This window comes from Microcaecilia unicolor, chromosome 1, assembly GCF_901765095.1.
Source record: "Microcaecilia unicolor chromosome 1, aMicUni1.1, whole genome shotgun sequence".
NCBI classification, from domain to species: domain Eukaryota; kingdom Metazoa; phylum Chordata; class Amphibia; order Gymnophiona; family Siphonopidae; genus Microcaecilia; species Microcaecilia unicolor.
Genome location: NC_044031.1, coordinates 101585075 through 101605741, shown reverse-complemented (window position 1 = coordinate 101605741; position 20667 = coordinate 101585075). Strand labels below are relative to the sequence as shown.

General features: G+C 41.7%; 1 protein-coding gene across 1 annotated transcript in view; it reads left to right on the top strand.

Moving 5' to 3' along the window:
* The window catches only part of WAC (WW domain containing adaptor with coiled-coil), a 219130-nt gene that overhangs the window by 130059 nt on the left and 68404 nt on the right, over positions 1-20667 (top strand). Inside the window, exon 11 of the mRNA XM_030199272.1 lies at positions 13308-13426. Within this exon, the coding sequence (XP_030055132.1) occupies positions 13308-13426 (119 nt within the window). The remainder of the gene's footprint in view (positions 1-13307; positions 13427-20667) is intronic.

The window sequence follows — 20667 nt, the reverse complement described above, 5'->3', positions numbered from 1 at the left end:
TCTCAACGTGAAAGCTCCTTTTGAGCCACTGAATTCCTGCCATTTGAAGTACTTGACCTGGAAGGTAATTTTCTTGGTGGCTGTTACTTCAGCTTGTAGGGTCAGTGAGCTTCAGGCTCTAGTAGTGGATGCACCTAATACCAAGTTTCATCACAGCACAGTAGTTCTCCGCACACATCCTCAGTTTCTGCCGAAGGTGGTGACGGAGTTCCATCTGAACGAGTCAATTGTGTTGCCTACATTTTTTCCCCTGTCCTCATGCCCACCCTGGCAAAAGCAGCTTGCACACCTTGGACTGCAAGAGAGCATTGGCCTTTTATGTGTAGCAGACGAAGCCCTTCAGACAGTCCGCCCAGTTGTTTGTGGCTTTTGATCCCAACAGGAGGGGAGTCGCCATCGTAAAATGCGCAATCTCCAATTGGCTAGCAGATTGCATATTATTCACTTATTACTAAGCTGGGCTGGCTCTGGAGGGCCACGTGTCGGCTCATAATGTCAAAGCCATGTCTGCGTCGGTGCTCACTTAGTAGGCCTGCATTGAAGAGATTTGCAAAGCTGCAACATGCTCTTCAGTCCACACATTCACTTCATATTACTATCTTGAACAGGATACCCAACGTGACAGATTGGGTAGTCGGTGCTGCAAAATCTGTTTAGGGTTTAGAATCCAACTCCACCCACCTAAGCCCATTCTATTCTGTTCCAGGCTGCACTCTCAGCTAGCTGTATATAGTTTTAGGTTAATCTAAGTTTTGTCCTCGCCGTTGCGAGGCCTAATTGACCAATGCTCATTGTTTTGGGTGAGCCTGGATGCTAGGGATACCCCAGTTCTGAGATCAACTCAGCCTGCTTGTCCTCAGAGAATACCTGCTACAGGTAACTAACTTCGCTTTCTCCGAGGACAAGCAGGCTGATTATTCTCACCATTGGGTTGTCGTCCGCGACGGCCCAGGATACCGGCAAGATCTTGAGAGCAAACGAAGAAGTTTCTCAAACGCTCCGTCGCACGGGCAGAATGCACCGCACCGCACATGAGCGAACAGCTTCCCGCCCACGACACGAGCGTGAGTCTCCTCAGTTTCTTTTTGACTGCATCTTGAGTGACACGTTATTTCTCAACGGCACTCAGTTTTCGGCTCAGGAGACTAATTTTCACGGTTCATCGAGTGGGTCTCCACTTGTCTCGAGGCCTACTGCTATGCAGGCGCCTTCTGCATCGACTGTGGAAGCGGCATCTGGGCCTTCGCCTGTGGTGAGGTCCCCGTCCTCGGTGCTGCTTGTGGCATCGGCATTGGCCGCCACCCGGGTCTATTCTCCCTCAACGTCTGTGGAGGAAGCTTCGTCGCAGTCCAGACAGGGGTCGACTTCTCGACATCCCCCTCGAGGCCGTCGTTTCTCGATGTCTAGACAGGCTCGGGTTCAGGCTGCTCTTAGAGAGCTTCTGTCCGACTCCGATGATGAGTGTTCGTGGCCCATCCTAGACCTAAGGGCCCTGAACAAATTCGTAGTCCGAGAAAAGTTCAGGATAGTTTCCCTCGGCATCCTTCTTTCCATGATTCAGGAAAACGATTGGCTATGCTCTCTGGACTTAAAGGATGCCTATACCCACATCTCAATACTTTCAGCTCACAGGAAGTATCTTCGATTTCGCTTGAGAACTCTGCACTTTCAGTACTGTGTACTGCCCTTTGGCCTCGTGTCTGCACCCAGGGTTTTCACAAAGTGTCTGGCAGTTGTTGCAGCATCGCTACACAGACTGGGAGTGCATGTGTTCCCTTATCTCGATGATTGGCTGGTGAAGAGCACCTCGGAGGCGGGTGCTCTACATTCCATGCATGAAGTCAGTAAGTTTCTCCAACTTGTCCACTTGAAATACCATTTCCAACACCGGTATCCCACCCAAATCCCTTCTCAAGCAAGACCATGGAACCATGATTCTGATTGCGCCCTTTTGGCCTCGTTAGATTTGGTTCCCTCTTCTTCTGGAGTTGTCCTCCGAAGAACCATGGAGATTGGAGTGTTTTCCGACCCTCATCACCCAGAACGAGGGGTCGCTTCTACATCCCAACCTCCAGTCTCTGGCTCTCACGGCCTGGATGTTGAGACCTTAGAAATTGCCTCCTTGGGTCTGTCAGAAGGTGTCTCCCGAGTCTTGCTTGCTTCCAGAAAAGATTCCATGAAAAAGTGTTATTCTTTCAAATGGAGGAGATTTGCCATCTGGTGTGACAGCAAGGCCCTTGATCCTTTTTCTTGTCCTACACGAACCCTGCTTGAATACCTTCTACACTTATCAGAGTCTGGTCTCAAGACCAACTCCGTACGAGTTCACCTTAGTGCAATTAGTGCTTATCATCAACATGTAGAAGGTAAGCCTATCTCTGGACAGCCTTTAGTAGTTTGTTTCATGAGAGGTTTGCTTTTGTCAAAGCCCCCAGTCAAACCTCCACCAGTGTCATGGGATCTCAACGTCGTTCTCACCCAGCTGATGAAAGCTCCTTTTGAGCCAATGAATTCCTGCCATCTGAAGTACTTGACCTGGAAGGTCATTTTCTTGGAGGCTGTTACTTCAGCTCATAGAGTCAGTCAGCTCCAAGCCCTAGTAGTCCATGCACCTTATATCAATTTTCATCATAACAGAGTAGTCCTCCGCACTCACCCTAAGTTCTTGCCGAAGGTGGTATCGGAGTTCCATCTGAACCAGTCAGTTGTCTTGCCAACATTTTTTCCCCGTCCTCATACCTGACCTTGTGAAGACAAGTTGCACTCCTTGGACTGTAAGAGAGCATTGGCCTTTTACGTGGAGCGGACAAAGCCCTATAGACAGTCAGCCCAGCTGTTTGTTTTCTTTAATCCCAACAGGAGGGGAGTTGCCATCGAAAAACGCACAATCTCTAATTGGCTGGCGGATTGCATATCCTTCACTTACGCCCAAGCTGGGCTGACTCTGGTGGGCCATGTCACGGCTCATAATGTTAGAGCCATGGCTGCGTCAGTGGCTCACTTGAAGTCAGCCTCTATTGAAAAGATTTGTAAGGCTGCAACGTGGTCATCAGTCCACACATTCACATATCAGTACTGTCTTCAGCAGGATACCCGACGCGACAGTCGGTTTGGGCAGTCGGTGCTGCATAATCTGTTCGGGGTTTAGAATCCATCTCCACCCTCCTAGGCCCATTTCTGCTGTGTTCCAGGCTGCACTCTCACTTAGTTGTGTTTCTTTTTAGGTCAATCTTTGTTATGTCCTCGCCGTTGCGAGGCCCAATTGACCAATGTTTGTTGTTTTTTGTGAGCCTGGGGGCTAGGGATACCCCAGTGGCGAGAATAATCAGCCTGCTTGTCCTCTGAGAAAATGAAGATACATACCTGAAACAGGTATTCTCCGAGGACAGCAGGCTGATTATTCTCACATACTCGCCCTCCTCCCCTTGGAGTTGTTCTAGTTTCTGTTTGCTTTTTATTAAACTGAGGGACTCACGCTGGTGTTGCGGGAGGGAAGCCGTTCGTGCATATGCAGTGCGTTCAAGAGACTTCTTTCTTTGCTCTCAAGATTTTGCCGGTCTCCTGGGCTGTCGCAGATGATGATCCAATGTGAGAATAATCTGCCTGCTGTCCTCAGAGAATACCTGCTACAGGTATGTATCTTCATTTTCTCCGAGGACAGCAGGCTAATTATTCTCACAGTCCTGCCCACCTCCCCTTGGAGTTGTTTATTTGTTTATGCTTGTAGACTTAACTGAGGTATGCGCTCGTGCAGTGGGCTAGAAGTCAGTTTGCGCATATGTGGTGCGTACTGCATGCGCACCAGAAGCTCTGGCAAAGTTTTTCTTCTTTTTGATATTGCAAATGCCGGTTCCCGGGCCAACACGGACGTTGACCCAGTTGTGATAATAATCAGCCTGCTGTCCTCGGAGAATACCTGCTACAGGTAAGTAACTTTGCTATTCATGTATACCTATTGTTTTATTTTTTATGTATTCTTTAGACTCCTGAGGCAGGTGCTTAGGTGCTGAAACACAGCTGTTGTGTCAAGTCTTTTGGTTTATTCCAAATAAACTATTATCTTCTGTGTCTTCCTTCCTTAGCATCCCTCCGGACCGGACCAGGATTGGACTGTTGGGTTGTGCCCGCCTACCAGCAGGTGGAGACTGAGAAAAAACTCTGACTCTAGAGAGCCAATAGGAGCCCTGGCCATGTGACCTTAGCCTCAGTATTTTCTCAGTCTCCCAGCAGGTAGGAAGTGAGCCCATTAGTCTCTCTCTCTCTTTTTCTCTATAAGATATTACAGATATATTTATAATACTTTTTCTGTGCCTGGAATCGTAATTAGAGGCTTGACAGGGTTTCTTTTCTTTCTTTGACAGCCTCTGGGGTGTTAAACTCGGGTGTCTCGAGTCCACCCCCCTTCCTCCCCATCTCCCTGGCTTAGCAGGGAAGGGCCGTCCCTTTCTCTGGAAAGGTGTACCGTCTTTGGGAGAGGCAGCCACTTTTAATAGGCAGCTGTTTTTAAAGAATTAAATCAAGTAAAAAAAAATTTAAAAAATTAATTCAAATGAAAGGAATTTAAAGGAAGTAGTTTTTGCTTTCCCCAGTCTTATAACGAGCAGGTAGCTCTTCTGTCTTATTCTGTTTGAAGAGTCTTTATTTTCTTTTCTGGCGGAGCTATTTAAAAAAAAAAAAAAAATTTAAAAAAGTGAAAAGTCAGCGTCTGTGACTTTAATCGGCGGTTTTTTGTTATCTTCATTATTTTTCCTCTGCTATCCGGCGTTGTTAGCGGCGGTAGTTGTAAAAAAAAAAAAGAGAGAGAGGCGCGAACTGTTAAGCGCGTGCTCGCTCTTGGACAGGTCTGTATAGCTTGGGAGCTGTATTGACGGTTCCTGTCGGGCCAGAGGCTAAACCATGTTTTGTGCGGCATCGGAGGTTATCTGTTTTTCAGCGGCACGGATTTCCTGCTTCTTCGTCGGTCTGGTCAGTGGTTTTCTCCCCCGAACTTTATTCTTCTCATTTTGGCGCTTGGCCGCCATTGTTTTGCCTGCAGCTGCAATTTCCCTTGACGCGGCAGCGTTTTTCTGCTTTTACTGTGTTTGGCTGTTTGTGCAATGGAAAGGAGATATTGTTTCTCTGGTAGTTGGGGCAATTGGTAGTATATTTTCCCCGCAATTAATTTTTACATGTATTTTTCAAGCTATTAAAAAAAAAAACCAAAAAAAAAAATGTTACGATGCGAATGGCGCTCATTTTGTTTTTCCCTCTGTTTTTTCTCTGTCGGGGACTTTTTGGTTGCTAGCAATGTTGTGAATTAAAGTGCAGCTCAGTTGGCGATTTCTTTGTTCTTGGCAAGACTCCGATTCAAAGTGCAGCTGAGTCGGGAATTCTCTGTTTTAGACAATGGGGCGAATTAAATTATATCTCAGCTCCAAAATAACCAATTTCCTATTCCTTTCCCTTGTGTGTGATGTTTGGAGGAAAGGTCTTTGCTATTGTCTAGCGCAGTTTTTATGGAGGTCCAGTGTGTGTCACTCTGTGTCTTTCTCATTTCCTGGTGAATAGGACTACATTGTCTAATAGTCAATTAATTAGTACTTTACAAATCTGGCCATAATATCTTAGTTCCTTTCAAGCATTTCCCTTTATGGCTATGATGTTATACAGTGTTTTAAGAACTTAACAAACATTTTCTATGGCATAGGCTATCTGGTTCAGGTGCCATTGTTTGGTACTTTACAATGCTGGACATAAGATCTTAATTCCTTTCAGGAAATTTTCCTCCGTGGCTATGTTCTTATACAGTGTTTTAAGATCTTAACAAACGTTCTCTAGAGCCTAGGCTATATGGTTCAGATGCCATGTGCAATGAAATACATTGTCTGATACTCAATTGTTGCGTACTTTGCAATTCTAGACATAAGGTCTTACTTCCTTTCAGCAATTTTCTTTCATGGCTATGCGTTCTCTTTGGCATAGCAGATGACAGCTGCATAGGCTACATGGTTCAGATGGTTCTCATATTCTAGGAGACTCAGTCCTGTCTACCGAGCACCCAGTTTTCTCAGATGCTTTAGAAGGCATGTTTTATTCACATCTTCTCTACTTTCCAACTGTCTTGGAGTTTCTCATGTGTTATCTTAGTTTTCTTCTAGGACTTACAAGATATATGTCCACTTAGGGAGTAAAGTTATCAGGTCAATTTGCATTTTCTCCCACTTAAGGATAGTGGGAGGTCCTCACGCCATCTACTTGTATTTTTGTTTCCTCTATCTATTCAGCCTGGGCACATGGTAAACATTCTGGTTTTGTCCAGTATGACCATCCATAACATCTGCTATCCCTTTCTCTTCCTTACAGATTTTAGGGTCTTGTTTCAAGCTTTCTTGACGTCAGGTACAGTCTTGTCTCCTGTGGCACAAATTCACCACCTTTTCCGTAATAGGTATTTTCCAAGTCTATTCTTTTTCATTTTCATTTTATTCTTCCTCTCTCCAGAGTTTTTTTCTCTTGGAAGGAGATTCACTCATTTTCTGTGCATTTTTTGCCATAAGGGCATAAGTGTTGCCATAATGGGAAAGGCCAAGAGTCCCCATCCTGTTTTCAGATGGGGTCAATCCAGATTGCAAATACCACATTCATATCTTGTGAGTGTGCATCTGTTCATCTCTGTACATCTCAGTGAGGAAGGAGGCATGACATGATACGAGGTTTGGGGAGATCCGGTAAAATTAAAGGCCAGTGTGTCTCAGTCCACGCTCAACATATGGTGATCCTTTCATTTTCATTCTATATGTCCTCATTCCAGACCTTCCTTTCAATTGGAAGGGGATTCTTTCACTTCCTGTGCATTTTTGCTATTAGTATATGAGTATGGTCATACGGGGAAAGTCTAAGAGTCCATTAAGCCCAGCATCCTGTTCTCAGTTGTGGTCAATCCAGGTTGCAAGTACCACATTCATTTCTTATGGATGTGGGTCGGTACATCTTAGTACATCTCAGAATAGGAGGAGTAATGTCCGTGATACGAGGATGATAAGGTCCTCATTACCAGTTTTCTTGCCCTGCTCTTCGGTCTCGTGTCGGCTCCGCGCACTTTTTTCTTAAGTTATGGTCGTAGTAGCAGCGGCGCTCATGAAACTACGTCTCGTCGTTTCATCCTTTCCATAGATGTCTGGTTCATTACAGACAGTCTTATTGGCAGAGTTGTCAGGTCAAGCAACGGGTGGTGCATTTCGGGCACACCCTAGGTTATGGGGTGCATGTAGCCAGGTCTCTCATTTGAGCTCTCTTTTGAGCTCTCGTGTGATCTCATTAGATTTCATAGCATGTTTCTATTTTTTCTCTCTTTGTTTAGTCAAGTTGGCGCAGACTGTTTTTGTCTTCTCTACAAGCGTCCCACTTTCTGTTTTCTCTGGATGTTCTTGGGCCTTCGGCCATTACCTTGCTCTATTTTGCAGAGTAAAATTTTACTTTCTAGCTCCCAAGAAGGAATTTTTTCTTCATTCGCTTTGGAGTCTCGGTAGTCTTTTTTGGGCAGCTTTTCACTCTGTCAATTTCGTGACCATTGGAAAAAAAAAAAAAAAAAAGAGTTCTCAGTGGATAGTACCTTAAGGGGAGGTCCCAGTTCTAGAACTATTTCTTTTCGCTCTGACCTTCCATGTGCCTCGCTTACTCTCTTGCCAAAAAGACTTGTCAGCGGCAGAGATAGATGCCCTCTCATATCCAGATATTTATCTCTGATGGAATCCCTCTGCTCAGTTGGCCTCTGTATTCTCACTAGTGGTCTGGTGGTTGAGATTGAGCATTCTTCCTGCAGGTATGCCGGGAGCATATACACAGTGACCAGTTTTTTGATGGCTGCATCTGTGAAAATATATATGTGTATTTATAGTTCTACTACATAAGTACATATGTAATTCCACACTGGGAAAAGCTCAAAGGTCCTATTGAGCCCACCTTTCGGTCCACAGCCAATCCAGACCATGAGCACCTGGCTAGATTCCTAAACGTACAAACATTCTATACATGTTGTTCCTGGAACTGTGTAGTGTTTTATGGACTTCTATATGTTTCTAACAGATGAAAGGTACTAACAAGTGTCTACTGTTGATTTATTCCCGTTTTCACTAATTGGGGTCTACGACAAGAGTCTCAGGTGATTGGCTTGCAGAGGCAACAGCTACAGATGATTCTTTCTCTCTCAGTTGAATTGCGCTCTGAGATATGTTTTTTTTTCAGGTTGGGTAACTGCAGCGGCTGTCAGTTTATTTGGACCTTCAGTCTAGTTTGCAGCAAGGATTTAGGTACCTTCTTCTTCTGCATAGTATGTAACTGCATTCTTGTTTTTACCTATTTAGCTTCTAGTGATCAGGTACTTTTTCACTGACAGGCTTTACATACTTCCAATCTGTTGCTAGGTCAGCAATAGTCTACAATATCTGGAGTATTGTACTTCAGGATTTCGGTTTCCACTTTCTCAGCTGAGGTAGATTCATTGCAGTTTTTTGTTGCCAGGCGGCTCTGCTTCTACCTTTGTCATCCTTCTTTCAGTCGTTTTTTCTCGAGTCTCTCTGTCCTTTGCGCTGCACTGATAGTGCGGTAGGGGACAATATATAGCGGCCACTTGGTAGGGGACAATGTTCAGCGTCGCTTGGACTTTTCAGCTTCAGCTTTTTTGCTTTGTAGTCATTCTATTTAGTTTATTGGCGGTTCTTGGATCGTCAAGCTTTGGCTTTGTATTCATCCTAGTTTGGGTGTCTTCAGGGACTCTACCACATTCTCAATGTCTGTCCCTCCCGTAAGATTACTGCTTTGGTACTTCCCAACAGTCCAATCCTGGTCCGGTCCGGAGGGATGCTAAGGAAGGAGAAATTAGATCTTACCTGCTAATTTGCTTTCCTTTAGTCCCTCTGGACCGGACCAGGCCCCTCCCATGTTCTATCAACTCTTTAGATTCTTTTATTAAGTTTGGAAGTGTATTCGTTCCTTTACCACACGTGGAATGTTTAAAAAAAAAAAAAAAAAAAAAAGACTTTGCGTGGTCCATACCACTTCTCTGGTGGTTGCTGGTGAGCTCGGTTGCTGGAATATATATAAAACCTTAATGGGTCATACCACTTCTCTGGTGAGAGTTGCAGGTGAGTTCAGTTGCTGGAATATATATAAAGCCTTAAATATGTCATACCATTTCTCTGGTGAGAGTTGCAGGTGAGTTCAGTTGCTGGAATATATATAAAGCCTTAAATATGTCATACCATTTCTCTGGTGAGAGTTGCAGGTGAGTTCAGTTGCTGGAATATATATAAAGCCTTAAATATGTCATACCATTTCTCTGGTGAGAGTTGCTGGTGAGTTCAGTTGCTGGAATATATATAAAGCCTTAAATATGTCATACCACTTCTTTGGTGAGAGTTGCTGGTGAGCTCAGTTGATGGAATATATATGAAACCTTAAGTGAGTCATACCACTTCTCTGGTGAGAGTTACTGGTGAGCTCTAATATGAATGGGCCATGCCACTTCTCTGGTGAGAGTTACTGGTGAGCTCTAATATGAATGGGCCATGCCACTTCTCTGGTGAGAGTTGCTGGTGAGCTCTAATATGAATGGGCCATGCCACTTCTCTGGTGAGAGTTGCTGGTGAGCTCTAGTACTCGGTTTTGCCGAGGAATTTGTGGCTGCTAGGATTCCATATGGCACAGAAGTTCTTTCTTTCTTTCCTGCTTTGTTATTCAAATACTGAGGCTAAGGTCACATGGCCAGGGCTCCTATTGGCTCTCTAGAGTCAGAGTTTTTTCTCAGTCTCCACCTGCTGGTAGGCGGGCACAACCCAACAGTCCAATCCTGGTCCGGTCCGGAGGGACTAAAGGAAAGCAAATTAGCAGATAAGATCTAATTTCTCCTTGTGGTCTCTAGAAGAGCCATCTCTGCCCTACTCCATGGTTGATTCTTCTACAGTTGTAGGGTGTGCTATTCCTTCACCTCCTGTTGGTGTTCCTTCTGTCAACCCTGGTCCAACATCTCTTCCTCTCTGTCCTCTTCCTCTCCCCCCCACCCCCAGTTCAACAACTCTCCCATCACCCCCCCCCCCCCCCTCAAATTCCTTTCAGGATGCTTAGACAGCGTTTATATGCTGCCTGCTCCAGAGGCTTCCTTTGACCTGCCCTGTCCCCCTTTGATATAATTTTCTATTTCCTCAAGGGTAGGATGGGTCAGAAGGAGCTTCCAGAACTGGCAGTGTATAGATGTTGTTATGCTGCCACTCCTGTCTAAGCAACTTAGAAGGTACATGGTAGCTGATAATGGAGGGAAGTACAGGGTGGAGGCGATTTTTTTTTTTAGCAGCCGGAGATGATTTTTTTTATTAGCCATGATTCATTTTTTAAATTGTCCTAATAATGCATTAATCTTGGCATTAACCGAAATTAACATGCATCCCTAGATAAGTATTGGGTGCTGGGACAGCAGAAGGTAAGGGGATTTTGTTGAAGGGTAGAAGATGAGACTGTATGGGAAAAGAAGAACTGGAGTCAGCAGGGGGTATGGGGATGTTTGTGTGTTGGGCGGGAGAGCTGGGGACAAGGGAGGGTAAGTGTTTATGGAAGGAGAGATGAGTTAGGAGAGACAAAGGGGATGTGGAGGGTGGGGAAAACACAAGATAGGGGATATGTGGAAGGAAAGATGAGACTGAATAAAGAAGCATGTGGCTTGGGGAGAAGAAGAACTGAGGGAGGTAACACAGTGTGAGGTTAAGCTGAGAGAGAGTGTTGAAGGAGGATGATTTGAGGCAGGAGAGAGTGTTGGAAGGAAGGTGATCTGAAAGGGGGCAGACAGTGTTGAAGCAGTGGGACAGTGTGTGTGGTGTGTATGGTGAAGTGATCTACTGCCTTATTCTTTGGTTTTCTGGATTTTATATATTTTTATTTGGTATTCTGTGGAGCCCAAGAGGAATTGCAGGTAGCACCGACGGTTGTAGGGGGGTTCCCCCCCCCCCCCCAGTTGGTGTTTTTTTTCAATATGTTGACATTTGTACTGGCAACTATGACGAAGAAGTCAGCAGTACCTGCAGCTCAAAACTCCCCTTGGACTTGGTGAATTGCTGAAATAAAAATCACTGAAAGCCAGGAATTTTAACCATGGTGCACTATTACTATACTCCTGGAGAAAATCTGCACCAAAAACTTTACAATTTTGCATCTTTAAGTGAGAATTTTTCCGTTTAGAAGTTTAATTACAATTCAGAGACAATGGCTTTACAATATTTTGATAACTGTATTATGTAGAATTTTGAAGATTTACATTTTTTTGCTCAGAATTCTCCCAGGCGTTGTGTATGAATCCTACTATTTGGCTAAGAGGAGAATGAAGGGGGAAGAGCACCTAGTACTCCTTACAACAAGTTTTGGCCATTTGAAAAATAACAAGATACGATTTTTTTGGTTACCCTAGGTCACCAGTACTTCTCTTGCTGGTTAGAAGCTAGTAGAAGAATACTGCAAAATTACTGCAGCCCATCGGTATTGATTCTGCAGGCACAACAGCATGCCTTTCTTGCTTAAGCGAGTAGTTCATCTTGGTGGTAAAACTGTTAGATTGAAAGAGTAGTGTAAAATATATCTGGGAAAGGGATTGAAAAAGCAAATGATGTGCTAGAAAATCTGATTGTGTTAATTCTGTAGGAACTTCCCCATCCCAAACAATTCAATGTTTAAAATGTTACATGGTTTGTTTAATTAACTAGGGGAAAAAAACAAGCTGACCTGATAAGATAATTACTTATTGAATTAAGAATGTTTTTGCAGTTCAGAGCTTTCCTGTAGACTACAATGAATGCTCTTATTCAGCAAGAACCTTCTTGTTCATTACCTGCTAGGTTTGAACTGAAATGCTCATAATGCTTGTTTCATACTCTTTTTTTTTTTTTTTTTCAATGTTAGGTCTGTTTTGCAAGACTGTGAACATGTGTGTTATATTCCTGATAAGTGCATAACATTCTATAAGGAGATATTGGATTACCTCTTTGACTCTGCAGGGTGCAGGAGGAGAAACTGACTTGTCTGTTCTGTAGGACAAAGCTCAGCTTTTAGACAGGAAGGGGTTATGGAAGGGGACAGCTGTCATTGTTGCGATATCCCTGAGTCAGAAGAATGATGCTGAAGATTAGCCTAAGTGATAGGAATCAACTCTTGAAAAATTGGGGGTACTAAACTTCAACACACACTATCCTTCCCTAGACAGATAAAAGTAGTTTTAAGTGTTGGGTGCTCTTGCACCAGTGGTCTTAAATATCTGTCCATTCTTTGTCCAAGTGTGCTATCTTGAAAGTAGAGTAAAAGTTGAAAAGGGGAAAACATACCTATCTGACCTAAAATAATTTTTTTGAGTGTTGAATAACTACTACTACTTAACATTTCTAGAGCGCTACTAGGGTTACGCAGCGCTGTACAGTTTAACAAAGAAGGATAGTCCCTGCTCGAAGGAGCTTACAATCTAAAGGACGAAATGTCAACTTGGGGCAGTCTAGATTTCCTGAATAGAGGTGTAGTGGTTAGGTGCCGAAGGCGACATTGAAGAGATGGTCTTTGAGCAAGGATTTGAAGATGGGCAGGGAGGGGGCCTGGCGTATGGGCTCAGGGAATTTGTTCCAAGCATGGGGTGAGGCAAGGCAGAAAGGGCGGAGCCTGGAGTTGGCGGTGGTGGAGAAGGGTACCAAAAGGAGGGATTTGTCTTGAGAGCGGAGGTTACAGGTAGGAACGTAAGGGGAGATGAGGGTAGAGAGGTAAGGAGGGGCTGCAGATGGAGTGCATTTGTAGGTTAGTAGGAGAAGCTTGAACTGTATGCGGTACATGAATAACATGGATGAAGAACAGAAGCAGAACAATTAAATCATATGAAGTTTTCCATTTTATATTCGTGGTTAGAAATGTTAAGGTGCTTGCTGATAGCATTTGCTAAACCTACTTTCTCTGTTCTGTGTGGACAGTGAGAGAAAACAATCAAATATTTTGCACAGATAGAACCTTTGAGGCCCCTTTTAGTGGGCTGTTGCAGTTTAAAAGCATTGACTAGATTGGTGCACTGTCAGGAAATTGACTCTTTTTTTTTTTTTTTCTTTAACCTAGTTTAAGAAAATAATCATCAAACACTTTTGTATTTTATTGATTTATTTACCACCTTTTTGAAAGAATTCACTCAAAGCGGTGGTGTACTGTAAAACATAAATCAAACTTGAGCAATAGAAAATTATGTAATTATTCAAGATTATCTACGTGAAATATGTGGTTGTGTGTTGTGGGGTATATTATACCATATTTTTACATTGCAGGTTAGCACAGCGGGTGTAAAGCAAGGACCATCCAACCAGTCAGTACCTCAGCAGCCAGGACCTGCTGATAAGCAGCCAGGACATGAGCCTGCCTCTCCTCGGAGCCTTCAGCGCTCCACGTATGTTGTCATGCTTCACTCTTAATTGTGGTTTTGTTTAAGTGCCCTGAAAGCTATAATGTAAATCATATTTTTATAGTTTTTAAGAATGCAAATTGTAATTGGATTAAAATTGTACTTGTCAGTTTTCCGTTAAGTTTGATCTAATCTGTGTGAAATTTCATCACTGGGCATGGGGTACACAGTTTAATGTGTGTTCTCTGCTGATTGGGATGCCTTTGTTGGACTAATATAAGAACTATCCAAAGATGATTTTATGTAATCTCTACAGGATCACATAGGCTCCATGTTTATCTGTCATATATGTAAGGACGGACTTTTGTGGTCTTGAATGTTGATGTACATCTGTTAATTGTTATACTGTCAAGTATCATAATCTACAGAGACTTAGCTTCCCATACTGTTGTTGCTACTTGGATTTTATAGAGTTTGATTTGGAATAATATATTTAGCTGTTAGTGACTCTCATTCACAGTAGCTATTCTCCACCTATAAAAACCAGGACTAACTCTGTAAGGATATTTCAGTTCCTAATGACTCGTTAAGGAGCATGGGGAAGTGTGTGATCACACATCAGTCCGCATCTCAAGAAAGATGTAGTGGAATTGAAAAAGGTACAGAGAAAGATGATTAAATGGGATGGCACTTCTCTCATATGAGGAAAGCTTAAAAAGGTGACTGCTTTTCAGCTTGGAGAAGAAGGTTGCTGAAGGGGAGATATGATAGTAGTCTATAAATCCAGAGTGGAGTGGAATGGGTAAACGCAAATTGTTTACTGTTGCAAAAATTATAAACAGTAGTACATTTTAAAAGAAATAGGAGAAAATGGTTTTCTTCGAGGACAGGCATTTATGCAGTGCCCCCACAGTGCATGCATGGATGTTTTCCCGCTCGATGCTCAAGCATGGGGCCAGCAGTGTATTGTTTTCTTCGGAGCAGAAAGGTTGATGTTTTACTTTCTGCTCAGCGCGTCAAATTTTGGCCTTTTTGGTGCCTTCCCTTTTTCAGGACATTTTTTTTCTTCATATTCTTCTTTTTCCAGTATTAAGTTATTCAAATTACACATTTTTCATATAACATCTCTCACCATGAATAGATGCATAACATGCCTCAAGGTGGCCAGCAGTTTCATCCAAGACAGTAGGCTTCTTCAGAAGGACCCGATGACAAAGGCTGAGAACAACGGATTTATCTAAGAAATATCTGCAAATTAAAAATGCCTTTAACAAACTAGGTCGTAAATATTCACTATTCATAACTTATATAAAACAAAATGACTCACAGTTCAGCAACTAAAACTGTTAGCAAAAATCCATTTCCAAAGAGATGCCTGCGCATGTTCATTAACCCCTCAAATGTATATTTATACAGCATAAGTGTTACAGCATCAATTTTGATTGGCTCACAAAAATACAAATTAATTTCTAGATTTAAACCTAGTGGAGCTACTGTTTTCCATTTAAAAATAAACTCCTCCTCCCAGTGGAGCAAAAAAATGGGGCAAATCATTTATACATTGTGAAGACAATTCAAACATGAAAGATTGCAAACTAGCACCTTTATGCTTTTCTGAGAACCAATGTACAGTAAGATGGTCTGACTCTTTGCTTACATAATGCTAAAAGATGTTCTATAATATGTCTTAATTTTCAAGTAATATTTTCATTATGGAGAAGAGAAAATGGATGCATGATAGCGTAATTACACCCCTTGAATTGCAGTCTGTATTGTGTGTACACCTTAAACAAAAACTAAGGTGGAATGTACAAACTCCATTAATTCCATCATATAATTACACACAATACAGTGACTACATTTGAGGACCCATAGGTTTCACAGATGAAAGAGAGGTGTCAGTTGCCAGAGATGATCTCACTAAAATATTTTCTTATCAGACAATTCATGAAATGGAGTACCTCATTGGTGCTTAAAACATGTCAGTATTTCCAAATAATTTTTTTTAGTCACAGCTTGATAGGATTAAAGCAAAACACATGTTGAGAAGAGCTGCACTATTCAGTAGAATTTAATAAAAGATCATGATTGGCATATTTTGCACATTTAGAAGCTTTTCTTATCACTTGCAAACAATATTTCTTAGCTTGAAAACTTGGAACATATTATCTTAGCTTACTTTTCAAACTGTTCTGGAGTAGAACAGATATGGTTCAAACATAAAAACTCTCCTGCAGAGAGATTATCTCACCGGTATTCTAGGAGGAAAACTAGTGTAATTAAGTAGACTATTCTGATCTGTTGTTTTCTAAAAATAGTGTTATGAAACGTCCCATGGCATGCTGAAATTTGTAGATCTAAAAAAATAAATTGAAGTTTATGAATTTTGGGGAGTGAACTGTCAATTGCTATCCTGTTTGTTCAGCCAAAAAATAAATTCAATCAACTTGGTTTCTTTTTTTTGTTTTGTTTTGTTTTTTTTACTTGAAATTTTGTATTAAATCTTTTTATGCCATGGATACCAAAAAAACCCCAAACATATTGCATGTATTCAACATACCTGATACCTACAATAATGGTGATAAAGACAAAGCTAAATAAGTTATCATAGTATTAATCAGTTCTTTCTACCATCTACTCATAGTACCTGTCTGTATCATAAACCAGGACAATCTTTTAACAAAAGAAACCAACAAACAGCAAGTGTCAAAAACAGACAGTTGGCTCAGTGTGTGCATGCCATCCATTAATCTCGTATACTTTATTCACTTTACCGGGGTGTGGGGAAATGGCCACTCACTTTGGATGAAGTTGGGTGGAACTTAGTCCACCTTTACATCTGGACTCAGATTTCTTCCTCGAAGCCTCCATGTATAATAGAAGAGGTCTCCATAATTGAGTCCACTTCTCCTCTTTATCTTTCAAATGGACCCCAAACCTTTCTTCTTTCATTTTTGCTGATAATTTAAACCACCATTCTGTTGAACTAGGGGGTTCCCCATCCCTCCCTTTGGCAATTGCTAACTTTGCCTCAAAGATCATATAACTTGCCAGATTGATTCTATCTAGTGTTAAGAATTCCTTTCCAGAGTGTACATGTAACAAGCTTAATGAATAACTGCGTGGTAAGGTAAGCCCCATAAACTGTAATATTTGATCTCGGAACAGCCTCCAGAAAGTGGCAGACCCACTGCATATGCTTGAAGGAACTGTGCTCCCCTCAGTTTCTCTGGCATAAATCAGTCCAAGAGGCAAACATTTTATGTAGTTTCACCAGATCAAGGTGCGCATTGTGGAGAATCTTTTACTGGTAGTCCCGGTGTGTAGTAGAAGTAGTCACCCTCCTGTGGTTGTGAGTTGCTACTATTGCTCTGGTGACCATGTCTGATGTATCTCTCCTTCCCGTTTAGAATGAAGGTGGTTAAGCGCTGGTTTCCTTGCTGAAGTAAGAATGGTATGAAATTTGGCAATAAAGCACTTAAGCAGTTTGGCTTTCAGGAAAATATCTTCTAAGGGGGATAACTTGCTAAGGTATTCTGCCTTATAGGATTGGAGTGCGAATGGGTTTGTGGAGGTTCTGTATTCTGATAAGATAAGCTCCTCCTTTAATAAAATCTACCACCCTAGTTAAGTTGTTCTGTTCCAGCCATTGAAATCTATTCCCAAAACCTGGTAGAAATAAAAGATTTTTTAAGATCGTGGCCAGGTGAGAGGAATCCACCTCCAGACCTAGATATGAAATTAACTTATACCAGAGCAATAAGGTAGTGGAAGAACTAAAGTGGTTTTGGAGCAGCGTGATGGTTTTATTATCTCTGAGGAACGGTATGGAGGATATATTATGGAGAAGGGTGACGAGTTTCTCTATTTCCACCTAGTGCTGTACACTATTTCTGGTCCATTAGAAGAATACATTCCTAAGTGGAGGAGTAGCCTAGTGGTTAGTGCAGCGGATTTTGATCCTGGGCAACTGGGTTCGATTCCCACTGCAGCTCCTTGTGACTGTGGGCAAGTCACTTAACCCTCCATTGCCCCAGGCACAAAATAAGTACCTGTATATATGTAAACCGCTTTGAATGTAGTTGCAAAATACCACAGAAAGGCGGTATATCAAGCCCCATTTCCCCTTTCCCTAAGTTGTACAGCCCAGAAGTATTTCTTCAAATTTGGTAAGGCCAACCCTTTCAATTTAACTGACATCATGAGAATCTTGAGTCCTATTCTAGGCTTGTCACCTGCCCAGATAAATTGAGAAAAGGTTCTATGGGAGGGCCTTAGAAGCTGTCTGGGATATCACATGGTAAGGAAATAAAAAGATACAGCAAATGGGGGGCCACTTTCATCTTCAGCTACACTGATCATAGTATTGACAGACTTAGGATCCTCCACCAATTCCAGATAGGTGTGAAGTGAAGCTTGTGAAGGCTCATGGCAGGAAGTATTATTCTCAGGTACCTCATCCTGTTTTGGTTGCCATAAAAATGGGAATCATGGCTTCATGACGTTGACAACCCTGTCTGGGATGTTCAGGGGGTAGTATGATAGATTTAGTTATCATTCAGTTTATATCTAGAAACAAAGCTGTAGTCCCTACATGGTCATATAAATTCATGGAGTGAGTTTTCCTTATCTGTTAAAATCAACAGTGCATGATCAGCATACCACGCTACCTTATGACATGCCTCCTATCTCCAGACCCTTCAAAATTAGTTTTTCTGATCATCACAAATAGCTTGAGAGCCAACGCACACAGCAAAGGAGATGGGGGCACCCTTGCCTAGTACCGCTAACCAATGTAAAGGCCAAATTAAGGCCACATTGATTCTTATTTGGGCTGTGGGCTGCCTTATATGAGGGTTTGATGACGTTCAGAAATTAAGGCCACAGTTTGTGATTCAGCATCTGAAATAAAAACCTTCTTTCTATTTGGTCAAATTCTTTCTCTTTTTCAAGCACAATAAAGACTACCAATATTTCTGGGGTAGCATTAAGATTCCACAGGATGTTTAATACTCTCCAGATGTTTTCAGAAGCCAGCTGCCCCTTAATGAAACCTGTCAGGACTCTGAATCACATCTGGGAGAAAGTGATTGAAGCAGTTAGGAAAACTTTTTACCAGAATCTTAGCATCCATATTAAATAGGGAAATGTGCCTATATAATCCACATAAATCTGGTATTTCTTAGTTTATGGATGACTATCTTTATAGCCTGCACAGAGGTAGGGAGCATAATGCCCTCTTGCATTTCCCTATTTAGTACCCTAGTTAATAAGGGGACCAGTGATTCCTTAAGTTGTACAAAGTTCTGGCAGGAGCCCATCTAGGCCTGGATCCTTTTGAGACAGTAATGAATTAATAGCTGCACTAACCTCTTCCTCTTATATCACCATCCAGTGCTGTGCTAAGCTGTTTGTCAATTTCAAACCTAAGAAATTTTAGTTGATTTACTTAATATACTGCTACGTATAAAAAATGTGTTCTTGCATTTTACAATAAAAATAATAATTACACTAGCATACATTACAAAAATAAACACAATATTTTCAATTACAACATAATTTAGTTTTAGGTGGTTATTTTAACTATCACATTGCTCAGAAACCTAATAAATCATAAAACAATTGTAAATAAAATATCAAACAGTAAGCCCGTAGTGCTTTATCTGGAAAGGAGTTGCAAAGAAAGGAACCAGCATAACAAAATGCTCTATTCCTAGTAGTAGTTAATCTAACTAAATGCAAAGATGGAAGTTGTAATACACATTTGTGCGAAGGACGTAGTGACTGAGAAGGCTCATATTTGACCAATTTATCCAACAAATATACTGGTTGCTTCAAACAAAAATCCGTAAGAGCAAGACAAAGCAATTTAAAATGTGTAAGGAATAGAGTAATTTGGCCATCTGTAGCTTGCTGTTCAGAGGTGTAAAGCTGTTATAAAAATCTACAAATTGAAGTTCTCTCCCTTGCAGTGGCTAAGTGCCCTTCACTTGTTCAAATCTGTGTGATTGTGTCATGCTTGATACTTTGTCTTGACTGAATAGCCAACATCCTATCTTCCCCCCTTGTACATAGTGTTTTTCAGCAGTCTTTTCTGTACAAGTATACTGATTCCTCATCTAAATAAACATTTAAGGTGTCTTTTTAGATCTATAATTTCTAGTGTTGATTCCTCTGTTTGAGACCTCATGCGTTTGCTGCCCTCGACCACTTTTAGCTGTTACATTGCTAGACTTTCTCTTTTTTTTTTTTTTCTTTCAGGAGCCATAATAAATAAATTTAAGGCATCCCCATTGAACCATTATCATTCATTTCTAGGTGTTAAACAATGGTGGTATTCATCTGCTGCAAAAATTATCCTTCAGAGTAGAATAATTTGTGCCATGCCTTATCCCATTGGTTTATTTACACCGATCAAGGCTCGCTTTCAACAATAGAGAGGGCATGATTTGAGCAAGTTAGGCTTAATTTTACACTCCTGTTTAGCAGTATATCTCAGGTGCAGTCAAAAGGCAATCTGTATGAGAATGAGTTACAGCTAGTGGAATAACAAGTTTAATCATGCTCTGAAAGATGTTTCAGCCTTGATATATCAAGTAAAGCATATTGGTCTAGTAATTAGGCAGACTTACTCTGTTCCCTTTTCCCATCCTGTCCCTGAGATCCAGTCCTATCTTGTGGTGCAGGGATGTTTAATTCCATTCGAATAGGAATGGAATTAAACCTCCACAGGGAAGGTGATCTTGCAGGTCATATTTTCTAAAATCAAAGAAATAAATAACAAAGTTGTTCCTTTTTAGAAAGATATAAATTCATTGAAGAGAAATTTAAATGATTGGACCTGGATCTCAAGGGCAAGAGCTCTCAATCTTTCCAGCTCCAGAGGACTTGTCCTTTGAAGGATTTACATAGGGCAGTCCTGCACTATTAGATTTTTTTAATGGTGAAATGAGTCTCTTACCCAAAGGGCATGCAGCTTATTTTTTTTTTATCAAGAGAGCCAAAATGCATCTCCAGACATACTGCTTGATTGATGCACAATCTTTCTTCTTCTCAGTCCTTATTGCTTCACCTTATTAAGAATTTGAGGAATCTCCTACATAAATCTCCCCCCCCCATGCACATATAATCTCCCAACCAATTCTTCCCCCCCCCCCCCCCCCCCACTGATTTGCATTTTTCACTAACTGAAAACGTACATATCACTGCAGTCTAATAAACTAATAAATAAGGTAAACATTAAGCAGCAGCAGATCTGGGTAAGCCTCCACCACAACCATGTTCTA